At 60.6% G+C, this 12,930-nt stretch overlaps 1 protein-coding gene across 1 annotated transcript in view; it reads right to left on the bottom strand.

Moving 5' to 3' along the window:
- Positions 1–288: 288 nt before the first annotated feature.
- LOC122380998 overlaps positions 289–12,930 on the bottom strand; it is a 40,325-nt gene continuing 27,683 nt past the window's right edge. The window contains exons 5-11 of the mRNA XM_043364653.1: positions 8,091–8,241; positions 6,733–6,894; positions 4,823–4,978; positions 4,311–4,406; positions 3,855–3,984; positions 3,412–3,632; positions 289–3,143 (exon numbers count right to left, since the gene is read on the bottom strand). Of these exons, the coding sequence (XP_043220588.1) occupies positions 819–3,143; positions 3,412–3,632; positions 3,855–3,984; positions 4,311–4,406; positions 4,823–4,978; positions 6,733–6,894; positions 8,091–8,241 (3,241 nt within the window). The 3' untranslated portion in view covers positions 289–818. The remainder of the gene's footprint in view (positions 3,144–3,411; positions 3,633–3,854; positions 3,985–4,310; positions 4,407–4,822; positions 4,979–6,732; positions 6,895–8,090; positions 8,242–12,930) is intronic.

The raw sequence follows: 12,930 nt of genomic DNA, 5'->3' as shown, positions 1-12,930 counted from the left end.
CGGCGTTCGACAGTCACCTCGAGGAGCTATCATTTAACCCAATTTCACTGACCTGGGTGCGGCCGATGACGTCAGAGGTCAGGTCAACGTTCGCATTTTTGCTTGTTTTACCATCTAAAAACCAAAACGTTGGCTGTCCTCAAGCCTCAGTTTTGTGCAGGCGCCACCGTCAGTTATTTAGGAAGTGCGAAAGGCCATGTGCTTCGACCATGCAGGCTGGCGTGAACCTCCCTTTGCAGTCGTGTTCCACCGCAACATGACGCCCCTTTACACCTCCAAAACACACCATTTCTAATAACTTATAAAATGTATATACGGAAATAACACGATTCTCACCGGCATTCATATGTACAAATAAGCAGAACATGTGTCCGTACAGATAGAAGGCCGCCCCTAAGTCAGGTCAGGGCGGGTCCTGCGTGGCAGGCGGTCCCTGGTGGGCGCGGAGCGGAGGGCCGCTCTCTCTCTCTCACAGGGCGGGGCAGTCACAGGGGCGGCGGGCGGCCGTTCGCTGCCGGCGCCGCCCGCGGCACACGGGACGCGTCAGAGGGGCCGCCACAGTCGGGCCGGCCGGCCGGCCAGGCCCCCTCAGTCGCCTCCCAGGAGGGTTATTGACTAGCACCACAATGGCTAAGAGTAAAACACTGTGTTACGTGGAAGCGACCAAATTTCCAGAAAGCTCACACTCGCCAGGCCACATGGCAGCTGATCGCTGTCCGTGCGCGCACGCACACCACAACTCGCGGCGGACGCCGCGGCAGTGGCAACAATCACATGAGAAGCCCCGGGCGGGGCGGGCAGCGTCCACAGCCGCCCACCTAGGCAGTGGTCTCGCCCTGTAGTTTTCCGATCACCTGTTTGACCCAGCCGCGCGGCAGCGCCTCCTCGCGGCTCGAGCTGCGCGAGTGGCCGCGCGACTCGCTGCCGCCCGCCTCGATCACAGTGTTGACGGTGCACGTCGAGTGCTGAGAGCTCGTCTCGCTCTCGTCGCCGCCGCGGCCCCCCGAGCGCCACTGCTCGAGCTCGCGGCGCCGCTCGCTGATGCTCTTCAACGCCTCGGCGGTGGGCGGCGCGCAGACGTCCTCGCGCCGCAGCTGAGACTCCTCCAGCGAACGGAGGCGGTCCTTGATGGACCCGCCACCACGGTTCGGCTTGGCCGGCACCGGCGGCGGCACCTTCTTGGCGGGGACGGTCGCCTGGTCCGCCAGCTCCAGCGCGTCACCCGAGTCGGGCACCTCCACGGGCGCGAACGAGTCGATGAACTCGGCCTCGTCAGCCAGGTCGGAGGCGTCCAGGTCGTGGTCTGCCAGCGGCGCCGGCGCCGGCGGCAGCGTGGCCTCGATCGAGTCCAGCAGCTCGTCCGGGTCGCTGTAGATGGCCGAGTCGCGGAACAGCTCCGAGCCGTGGATGTCCTCCAGAATGTCCAGCTCGTGCTCGTAGAAGGAGCCCACGGATCCCTCTCCGTCAGAGGCGGTCAGACTGGTCGCCTCCTCACTGACCTTGCCGCTGGTCTCGGTGGCCACGCCGCTCGTGCTGCCACTGGAGACGCTCGACGACGTCACCACCGAGGAGCTGGAGAGCATCGAGTCCGGCCGCGCCTCGGCCGCCTTGGCGCGCGCCGAGGCCGGCGGCTCGGTACGCCGGCCCGCCGCCGGCCGCGGCGACTTGGGCTGGGTCGGCGGCGACGCGGCGCCGCCGGAGGCGTTCTCGCGGATTCCCCGCGCCAGCCGCGCGCCCAGCCCGGCACCACCCTGCGCGAACGGCGCGCCGGTCGGCAGCACGCGCGGGCTCTCCGCGTCCGACTCGGCCTCGTCGGGCACCAGGCTGGCCACGCGCTCCTTCAGCGACTTGGCCATGATGTAGAGCAGCCGGTTGCGGCTCTGGTCCCGCATGTCCACCTGACTGCCGGCCGGCGATCCGAACAGCGAGCTCAGGGACGCGCCGCCGCTGCTACCGCCGCCGATACTGCCCTGCGAGGGCTGCTTCAGCCGCATCAGCCGCGCGCGGAACGAGCCGACCATGCTCCTCAGAGACGACTGGGAGACGGCCGGCCCGTAGATCCTGTAGTCGGGATGCACGTTGAGGCTCTCCGAGCTGGCGCCCGGCGTGGTGGTGTACGTGGTCAGCCGGTCGTCCTCCTGGACGGCGCGCGGGGCCAAGTACCGGTCCGCGTCGAAATCGACGCTGGGCGTCCGGCCGAGCGAGCCCGTCCGCTGGAAGGTGCCGGGCAGCGAGTCGGCCTTCTTGGCCAGCTGCGGCGTGAGATAGGTGCTGACGCGCGCCGGCACCGGGTCGCTGGCCGAGCTGGCCGCGCGCCGCAGCGTGGCCAGGCTCAGCGCCGCCGGCCGCAGCTCGTCCTGATCGTTGAAGCTCTGCGCGCGGCGCACCGCCAGTGGCTCCTCCTCGGCGGGCGGCGGCAGCGGCCGCTCGTCGGTTCGACTCAGCCGGGCCGACTTCTTCCTAATACTACCGAGGAAGTGGAGCAGCTCGCTCTGGCCCACGCCCTGGAAGCGGCCGATCTTGCGCACCACGCGGCGGCACGGGTCGGAGACGGTGCGGTGCAGACCGGCGCGGTCCGTGTCTGCGTCCGGTGCCGCCGGCGCCGTCGCTGCCGCCGCCGACTCCGGCGAGTAGTCCAAGAAGCTGACGTACTCGGTGTTGCCGTGGCTGTGGAAGGCGAGCGCGGACGGCTCGGCCGGCGGCGCGTCCTCCTCCTCGGCGCAGGCGCTGAAGCTGAGGTCGTCGTCGTCCACCTCTCCGTCCGAGTCGGTCTCCTCCGACTTAGCGGCGCTGTTCTGACGCCGCAGGCCGCGCCGCGGCTTGTTGAGGATCCTCCTGAACTCCATGTTCTGCATCACCAGCTGCTCGACGATCGACTGCAGGTTGTCCGGCTTGCCGTCCAGCAGGTCCTTGACGTCGCACTCGCTGACGTCGTCGGCGTCGGTGGCGTCGTCGAGCGCCGAGGAGACGTCGTCGCAGTCGGAGCGGTGGTCGGCCGGCCCCTCCTCGTCCAGGTCAGGCAGCACCTGGAGCTCGGAGCTGGGCGAGTCCACCACGCTGACACCGGGGCCGGCGCGCTGCGGCGACAGCAGCGAAATGAACGGCTCCGACTTCCGGCGCAGCGTCAGCAGGCTGCGGCGGCCCTGTGAGAGGGAGGAGGAGGTCAGTCGTCTGAGGTGATTTGTGTGACGGTGGGGAGACGATAAGGTCGGAAAACGGAAAGGGAAACCCTTGCTGCGGTCCATTTTGGCAAAATGACAGACATAACCATTTGTAAGATATAAACAACCTGTAATTTAGCCTCCAAAACAAGACAGTCTGCCTTGAGGCCACAATCAATCTAGTCTCAACTTGTCTGAGTTCTCTACTCCAGCAGAGCTCCCCAAACCCATGCGTCTCCCCTCCACCTACCCTCTTCTCGTCCGGGCAGCTGGCGGTGCTCCTCTTCCTCTCCCTGTCCTCCTCCTCCTCTGCCACCGAGTCCTTCCGGCTGTCCAGCGAGCTCTTGCGGTCGCGACTGCGCAGCCGGAGCTTCTGGTTGAAGGAGGCGCGTTTGTAGGCGCGCCTCCGCTCCAGGTACTCGGGGGCAGAGTGCTGCCGCTTGCTGCTGCTGTTCCGGCGCACCTGGTCACCTGGCAATGAGAGGAGGGGACATGGTCACCAGCTGCCGCCAGCTCGGGAAGAGCACGAGTTAAGAGAGGGGATCTTAAAACATGAGTGGATGGCTAATGTCGTTTCTTCGATACCTTCTACACGAATACTGCTATTTGAGTACATCTGTGTATGTTGTGGTCACGTAAGGACATGCACAACACCAGTGGGATTATACACGCAGTCGTTCTGTCGTTGCTCACCTCCGGCCTTGTCCTGGCCGAGCTGCATCACCAGCTCACGCGCGTGGAACGGGATCACGGCGTTGTAGCTCTCCAGGATCGCCCTCTTCAGCTGGAGGGCCCAGTCGCGCTTCTGCTCCATGCTCCGGGCCTAGGGAGGACAGGTGGCGTCAGCCTCAGCTCGGTGTAGGTGGCGGCAGTGTCCCCCCGGCACAGCAGAGTTCAAAGACCCGGCCCGACATGGCCAGTTGATAGTGACATAAATCGGCGCCGGAGCGGCGATCGATGCAGCGGTGGCCGCCGTTTGCACCGGTCTGCTCCGCCCTGTCAGCGCTCTGATGGCCGGCCATAGCGCGGATAAAACACGTGTCTGACGACCGTGCGCCGCGGCCGGCAGAGTTTACTGCGGGGCGTCCCAGCAAACGGCGCCGTCCACCGCGCGCGGGGCAGACGGACAGAGTCAGAGCGGGAACTGACCTGCAGCGTGTACTGGAGCCGCGGGTTGTCGAACGGCACCACGTGGAAGCTGTATGGGTCCCCGGGGATGCTCTCGATCAGCATCAGGTTGGAGCACTGTCAAATAGAGGAGCAGGGTCAGAGTGGCGCGGCGGGACAGAACAGTGACGAGTGTGACACGTTAATGACAAAGGGTGTCACCGTGACCCCATTCGGTAATGTTATCACGCCAATTAATCAGGAGTGATTGCTGAAATAGCACAGCCTACCCGGCCACACCACAGCTTCCCATTGGCATAACACCTAAGATACGTGCCTTTCGGAAAAACGCCGTCCATGAAAATCAAGTATCAACAAGTCAACATATACCTAATATCACATCAGCGAATAACAAACTACCCTACCACATCAAGTAGAACTGGCCAAACTTATGGCCCGTGACCAGTCTGCATAGTGTGCCAAATACGTTCCACGCCAGGTGTTTTGTAGGTCTGCCCTGATCCCTCCCGACTGTTCCCCATCCCGTCACTGACCATGATGTGCGCCTTGTAGGCGAGCGTGGCGTCCTCTCGCCGTTTGGTGATGAGCACCATGCGGTCGAAGAGGAACACGTGGCGTGATGCCTTGGCGCGGTGCATCCGGAACGCGCCCTCAGCCACCAGCTCCCCGTAGGTAGTCAGGTCCTCGCCCTGGGGGAGAGGGGGCACACAGAGGTCAGTGAGAGGGCACAGAGGTCAGATGGGGGGACACAGAGGTCAGATGAGGGTCAGCAAGGTGAGATGAGGATCACAGAAATCAGTTGAAGGGCCACTAAGGTCATCTGAGGGTCACAAATTCAGCTGGGGACTGCAGAGGTCAGTTGGGACTATACATTGAAACCCGGCGATTGACAATGGGGAGCCGAAATGATGACATACCTGATGGGTTACGTGTTGTGTAGCTGTAGCAGACGCTACCAGGAACATTGCACAGCAGTAGGTAAAAATAAGGCGTACAACCATCAGGCGCATTTTCATGTTTGTCGGGAAATTCCGGGCACACGTAACGCCACACAAAAACTGTTGTTGGCTGTGTGTGGTTTGTAATCGACCGTCCATCTCTAGGAGTCGCGGCGCACCTGTAGCACCCAGACACGCCAGTTGGGAGCGTCCCAGCCGGGTGTGGGAGCCGCACGCGGCGCTGTCTGGTTCCCACCGGTACACAGGGGCGGGGCGGCCCGTCCGCCTCCCCAGCCGCCTAGAAAGTGGGCGCGCCGACCAACATTGCCACAGATTCGCTGGGTGGTCGCTGGGACGGGCACAATGACAGCTGGACGGACACTGCACGGCCGAAACTGCCATTGTTGCGAGCCGTACCGAACTCAATTTTCCTTATTCCGGTCGTTAGCTGGGTACATTTTACTTCGAACCATCACGGTGACGTTTACATTTTTATTGTCTGTAATTTTTAGTTTCTCTTTGATAACCAGTTAATTGAACTGCAACTTGAGCCAAGAAGCCCGATTGTATACGACGAGAGGGCCTAGCGCAGCGTATCAAATTGTTGGAATTAAATCCCGTACCTCACCATTCGCAATTAATCTGTGCCTGGGCCCGTGGTTCAGCAATTTGTGGTCGGTTGGGAAGGGACAGTGTGCGTTTGAGCTCTCAGAGAGGTCATTGACCTCGACTCAGAGAGCAGCTCATGGGTATCCACCCGATGGGCAGGGGTCTGGGCCGGTAGACTGCGTGAACTGTGACAAATGTGAGCAATATAAGCCGGCGACTCAGCCAGTTGTGCCCGTTAGCCAGAGCCGCAGAGTAAGCGCAGTCGGGACGAGACTTATGGACGAGATAGAGCCGAAACTGCGAAACGCGCCGCCAAGTAACACAGCTCGCAAATAAACGCAGCCGAACGCATCTGCACTGACAGTCGACCAACAAGTTTGGCGCCGGCTGAGCGCGTTTTGGCGCGGGCTGGGCGCGTTTTGGCGCGGGCTGTGCGTGAGATGGATGATCAAAGAGCCACGTTGGTCTGTCGGCGCCCGGCAGTTGGTTCAGGAAACAGGCGACTGGCACTGCACGCCAAGTGTCGCTGTCGGCCTCATTTTACCGTTCATGAGACCGTGCGTGTGTCAAAAGCGACAGCTTTACAGGATAACATCGACATAGGTTACACTACAAGAATCTTTACTTACACCTGGGTTATTGACCCCGCTTAATTCACTCTGAAATGCTACTTCTGTTGGCTGTTATTATTACTCCAAAGTAGGTCGAGTACACAGCTAAAGCTGGCCTCGGGAAAGTCTCTGAAACACTGATATTATTTTGATAAATCTAGCACTGCCGCAGCAACTAGCCGCAGCCGTCGCCACAGCTATCCGTGCGGCTGCCCTCGCCAGTTACCGCCGGGTGCAGCTGCCGCCACAGCTATCCGTGCAGCTCCCTATATCCCACTGACTGACCTCCCAGCCGTAGAGCAGGCTCTGGATCTCCTGCACGCGCACGGCGTGCTCGTGCCTCCGCTTCATGTCGTTGATGTGTCCGGCCAGGGCGGTCATGGTGTCCAGAGCGGCACACACCACCCCGTAGCCGTCCGAGTGGCTGTCCGTGTGAGACTTCATGTTCTGCCGGGGAGAGAGAGCGACACGGTCAGCTCAGTAGGCACAGCACAGCTCACAAACAGCCCGGTCATCGGAGAAAGGTGGCGTCTCGTGAAAAAATACACACACATTTGGGTTAACATCTGCACTACGCTCACGTTCATTTGACTAAAGATGCGTTTTGTATTAAAGCGATTTTTCTAAAGCATACATGAACCGGTCTCAACAATACAGAGTTGTTAGTAGTGAAACGTGACTCTCAGTGGACTAGGTTAGGTGACTGGGCGCATACATATCAGCATATCCGGCGTCATGTATGACAGAGTCGCTCGAGGCTTTCGTGCAGCCTCGCTAACACAGCGGCGCCCGGCGGCGGCGCTCGTCCGCTTGTAATTGCCTTGCTGAGTAGCGTAATAAAACGCAGACATTTCAGGAGCACCGTCCACCGGCGCTCCGATTGAGATTAATGGCCATTCGCCGCCGCCGCTACAAGGCGATGTACAAACGATGTCGGGCCGGAGCACAGCATTGACCCAACTGCCGTGATGCAACTGGCGCCGCTCGACAAATAACGATTTCACGCATCTCCGGGGCCTCGCAACGTTCTCGGGGGTTGGGTCGCCTAATGAAGCGGTCAGATCATCACACAACCCCATTGCGCTGGCCCGGCAACCTTCCACAAAGCCTCTTTGTCGCCGCTAATTCCGTTAATATCAATAGCGACTGATCTATCACGGTGTGGTGTGTGTGATAACTCACACAGTCCGGACCCGCGGCGGCGGGACACGGGACGGGCCGGTGGCACCATGGCCCGGGGAGGGAGGCGCCGTGGTGCCGAGATTAATCGCACTGTTGTGAACCGCGCCACGCTGTGGTGGAGCCGCTACACGGCAACAATCACCGGGCCTGAGGCAAGACCTTGATTACATCACCGGCGCCGCGAGACGCCGAGCGACCGCGGCCCGCAGAGCTGAGGTCAAGGCGGTGACCTCCTGACCAGGGGGGGGGGGGTCAGACGGACCCCCGGCGAAACGGTCCCACTCGGTATGTACGGCACACGATTGACGTGAAAGGCGGCGACAGGCGAGATCGATGCCGATAATATGCCGGTGTTACACGGCGAATTTAGCCAAAGACCGCACGCGGACGACACTAAAGATGAACAAATGACCTGGGGTTTCACCGGTCACAGGGCGGATCACCGGTCATAGGGGTCGTACCTGCAGCAGGAGGTGGTACTTGAGTATCCGCTGCACCGGTTTCAACAGGAACGATCCGAGGGGCAGGGCGTGCCCGAGCGCCGCCTGACGCTCGCGGAACAGGCGGGCCGTGGTCTCTCTGCGCATCAGCTCCGTCAGCACTGACACCGTCCTGAGGAGAGACATAGGGGAGACAATGTTACTGACACCGTCCTGAGGAGAGACATAGGGGAGACATAGGTCACAATACAGGGAGACAAACGGGGAGACATAGGTCACAATGCAGGGAGACAAGCGGGAAGACATGGTCAATGGTCATTGACACCGTCCTGAGGGAGACAAAAGTCTGACGCGTCCTGAAAGGAGATAGGGAGGAGACAGGTTACGACATTGTTCTATGGAGACACAGCTGAGACAAGAGTCCACGCTTAGCGGGAGGTAGAACGACTCGGACTGAGAAAGGCATAAGGCGACAAGGGTTGATAACAACATTAACTTCAGATGACGTAAAGGGATAAAGGCATTTTGAGTCGGGCTTTCAATGGGACCCGGAACCGAAAGTCTAGCGCCGTAAGTGGTAGTTGCGGCATCGTCCGATGCATAGAAGGGCTACTCGGTTGAGTAATAGCCCACTAAAAAGACAACATCGGAACCTCATACCTGTCTCGGCAACATTAGCTGCGACACTGTCTAACACACGTCACAACGGTCTCGCAACCCTCAGCCCGGCTGCACTTTGTGCGATACAAAGCTGAACACGGTCTCCGTTAGCACATTTACTGTCGCCAGCAGTCACATATATATCGTCCACTGATCGCGACTGGGGTGACAGGGCAGAGTCACTGTGGCACGTGAACCGTGTCAAGGATGACGGGAGCTATAGAAAACGTCCGACCGGCCCGGCCCGGGTGGCCGCCAGTGACGTCTCCGCAGTGTTCCAGTGATGCTCGGTGCCGATAGTGTTATATGGTCTCATTATCTGGCATTAGCACACCCCAGTGGACCGATTCGACATGTGATGTATCACCAGTCTCCCCGCAATACTGCGGTCTCTTTATCTGTGCTACTCGGATGGACAGTCGTCTGCTAAATAAAGCATCAAACAAGCACAAAGACCTTGTTAGTGATTTCGACGAACTGTCATCTTGATGAACTTACAGACTAGCGTTGCGCTCTTCCCGTCTCCCTTCTAATATGCCGTGATTGGTAAAATCAGCGGCGTTATCACGGCTTTCCTTCTCTCCGCTTCGGCCGTCCACGCTCTAAAACTCACCGGTAGCGAGGCGGGTGGGAACGCGCCCGTCTCACGGCTGCCTTCAAAAGCGGGTCGCCGCTGGGTCCCACACACCGCGGCGGCCACAAATGAAATCACAAAATTACAGCCTGTGTCTCTGTAGCTATCGCCGTGATTTGGCTGGGCAGGCGGGTGGAACCGGGAGCGATATACCGACATCTGTGGCTGCCGTCCGTAATAATACGCCGGACGATGTCGAAACAATGAGCCGAACAGCCCGTAGAAATCCCTCGTTAAGCTCCGGCGGCGAAACTCATCAGCGACAGATGAGTTAATGTCGCCGTATATTTTACTTGCAGTAACGCACTGTCACCAAGCGCGGCAATTTCGACGCTGTCTTTCATCCATCGACGGTCTGGCGGCCCAGAATGCATCTTTTCGTCCGAAATGACGCCTTTCCAATATCAAGATGACGTTTAGCACCTTGGGCAACTCTCTATTCCAGCGCTGCGCGTAAATCAAGCATATCTATCCTGTAATAGCCGACCTCTCCGGAGCGAGGCCACCTCTTGGGAAAGCGCTGCCGCAAACCACTGCCTGCCGCTCGGCTCGCAGCTCGGGTCAGTCGTGAGCTGGGCGCAGGCACGTAGCCCGGTCAGCTGCTCAGGAACGCCGCCACTGACGAAACCAATCGGTCGCCCGTGACAATTATTACCGAGATCACCGACGCGATAATGATAGAGTGAGAACGGATGAAGCCCCGCCCAGGCTGCACCTGTGAGTTGCTGAGACAGCGAAGTCCATAGGCTCGTGAAAACTGAACAGACGCGAGAGGTGCTGTTCATGGAACCTGTTCGATCGTGAAACCTCCACAAGGGAGATTAGAATGGGCTGGGAGACCGTGCCGAATCTCCCGTCTGCTCCCCATCCGAGCGGCACCGGCAGCTCAATCATCAGATCAGCGCGGCGCGACCGGCGCGCGAGCGGCCGTGTCGCGGCATTATCGGCGCACCGCGCTGCCGCCGGCCGCTCCTTTGAGAGTCGACACCCGGAGACAAAGGTGGCGCGCGCGCGGCGCTGAATGCCGCGCGTGAGCCGAGAGCTCGTGAAGCCGCACGGCCGCAGAGGAGGAGGAGAAACCAGCGGCGACGGCGGCTCGATCGTAAACGGCGGGCGGCAGCACGGCTGGCAGTCAGAGCAGACGGCAACCATGGCAGCCAGGGCAGACGAGGGCCCGTCAGAGACCGGTGTGGTGCAGCTCCGATGCTCGGTTGTAGCACAGGGCTGCCGTGGCAGTGTCCCCGCCCCACCGCCGTCCCAGCCGCCGCAGCCAGCCCCGTCTGTCCGTTCCCGCCCCACCGTTGTTACCAACGGCACGTACCCAGCGGGGAGGTGGGCGGCTCTGTGCAGCTGGCGCGGCGCTGCCATGTGTGCAACACAGCTGCGGCAGTGACCTTGACCACAGGGGCTGCCACCCCTCGGAACGCCCGCCCAATAACTCACCCCACCCTCGCGTGCCGGCGGGGCGCCGCCCTACGGTGGGTGCACCGTGAGCGCTCGACCCCGCCCGGCCGGTCGGTGCGCCGGCGCGCCTCAGGACGATGCTGGCCGGCTCGGCGCGCTGCCGTCGTGTCACCCCCGTCCCTGGCCGGCGACACGAGCCGCTGTTTCCGGCGCGCAGAGCCGCTGACTCACCGGGCCGGGCGCTGCAGGCCGACAGCGCGGTGCTCGGACCCCGTGCACTGCCGTGGCGCCGTGCCAGCCCGCGAAACGACACCTGGTTCTGAGCATCAGCAGCGCGCACACCACCGGCGACCGAAGGACAGACAAAAACTACAGCGTCGACGCAGCGACGAGCCTCAGGCTCTTCGACGAGGGTCCCTGCTGCTGAGATTCTGCTGCGAGAGACGAAGGCTCGTCTCACGCCGTACAGCAAACGACGAAACAATGAACCCAAGAGGAGGCATCCTGGTTTCCTTGGTGGCCCAGCTCTCCATCCCGTCCCAGCGACACACCGTCACCATTTCTGTGGCGCCACGACTTGCACCATTTGTCGTCGGGGCAGCAGACGGTAAAACCACGGCCTGGAGAGCGGCGTGGCGGCACGGCTCGGTACCGCGCGCCGCTCGCGCCGCCCGGATCAGCCGCTGGAACAGATCCGACCACTTTCAGGCGCGGCGCCGGCCAGGCGGCGCCCGGCCGAGACGCGAGCTGTCCTTGGTGCCGCGCGCGCCGGACCAGCGCCGGCGTCAGGTCGTCCCGGAGCCCGACCGGCGAGGTGGGAGGTTAATTTACGGCCAGATTAGTGCCACAACAACCGAAGACTTCTAAACGAGCGGCGAGGCTCTTCCGCATGGGGCCATGAAGTCGTCGCCGCAAATGAAGACTATTAGCGTAAACGAACACGTTTTCCATGACAAAGCGCTGACAATTAGCTCCCCACATGTCTGGCCTTTACGTCATCGTCATCCAGCAATAGTTTTACGAAACTCTGTCCAATCTGAGCTCGGACAAGGTCACTGGCCAGCCGCGGCCGGTCGGGCCGGGCGGTCGGGTGCAGCGCACTTGTTCGGCGAGCGGACAAGGAATGGTTGCATGTGGGAGCAGGTCGGATTTGGAATCATGATAGCGAGTTCACGGGGATATGGCGAGTGCAAACCGTGAAATATTTTCCGCCATATGCGGCTTAGCCAGGCCCGCAGTCAGGGAGCTGGCTGAAGGGACAAGTTACTCTTGCAATAACAATGTTTGTGGCGCTTCGTCATCCTATTTTGATAAGTTCCGTTCCCGATCAGAAGTCAAGCAAACCATGATTAACAAATTTGAGAGGCTAACACTTTACGGAGAGACCAGCAGCCGGCGTTCATCTATCGATCGTGTCCGGGTATATACAGGTCACACCACTGACAGCAGCGCCGCTCGCGGTGGGCCGGGTCACTGTTGACCGGATCTATGTACAGATCACACCACCGACGGCAGCGCAGCTCGCGGTGGGCCGGGTCACTACTGACGGTTCTGGGGCGTGTCAGCCGCGGTCGAGCCGTCAGCGACCCGACGACGCGGCCGCAGAACGGCATATAAACACGTCATGGCGCCGTCACCGATCGACGACCTCAGCAAACAGGAAACGCCGCCAGACGGGCCGCCAAAACAGCCGAGACAGACGGCCAAAACAGCGCCGCCTGCCCACCTGAGCCGCCGCCCGGTGGACCTGGACTATCAGCTGGTCAGGCAGAGGAGTCCGTTCTGAGATTCAGGGCCAGCATTCGCCAGAGATGACGCTGCAGACACTCATATGAACGAGCTGTCTGATAGCGAATATTATCAATTATCATTTCGATTCGTTTTTGCCTTTTAGCGCGCGGCGGACAAGGACGAATGTGCCAGACACAAAGAGGTGACGGTTGAACAGCGCTAAACAGCGTGAGATGGCTGAATTTCATCACCGGTAAAAACCAGACCGTACACACCCAGCCGCAACATTAGCACAGCTATAGAGCCCCATTCCTTCCAGCCCCTGTCCTGATCGCAGAACACCGTCATAATTGGAAATTAGTGCGAGTGACACAGGGAACGGGGCGATGTCAGGTCGGCAGCTGTCCTGCGTAATTTAACCGGTGACAGCGG

This window comes from Amphibalanus amphitrite, unplaced genomic scaffold (genome assembly GCF_019059575.1).
Source record: "Amphibalanus amphitrite isolate SeventyFive unplaced genomic scaffold, NRLGWU_Aamphi_draft 000010F_arrow, whole genome shotgun sequence".
NCBI classification, from domain to species: Eukaryota; Metazoa; Arthropoda; class Thecostraca; order Balanomorpha; family Balanidae; genus Amphibalanus; species Amphibalanus amphitrite.
Note: the sequence above shows the minus strand (reverse complement) of the source record. Positions and strands in the feature narration are given on the sequence as shown.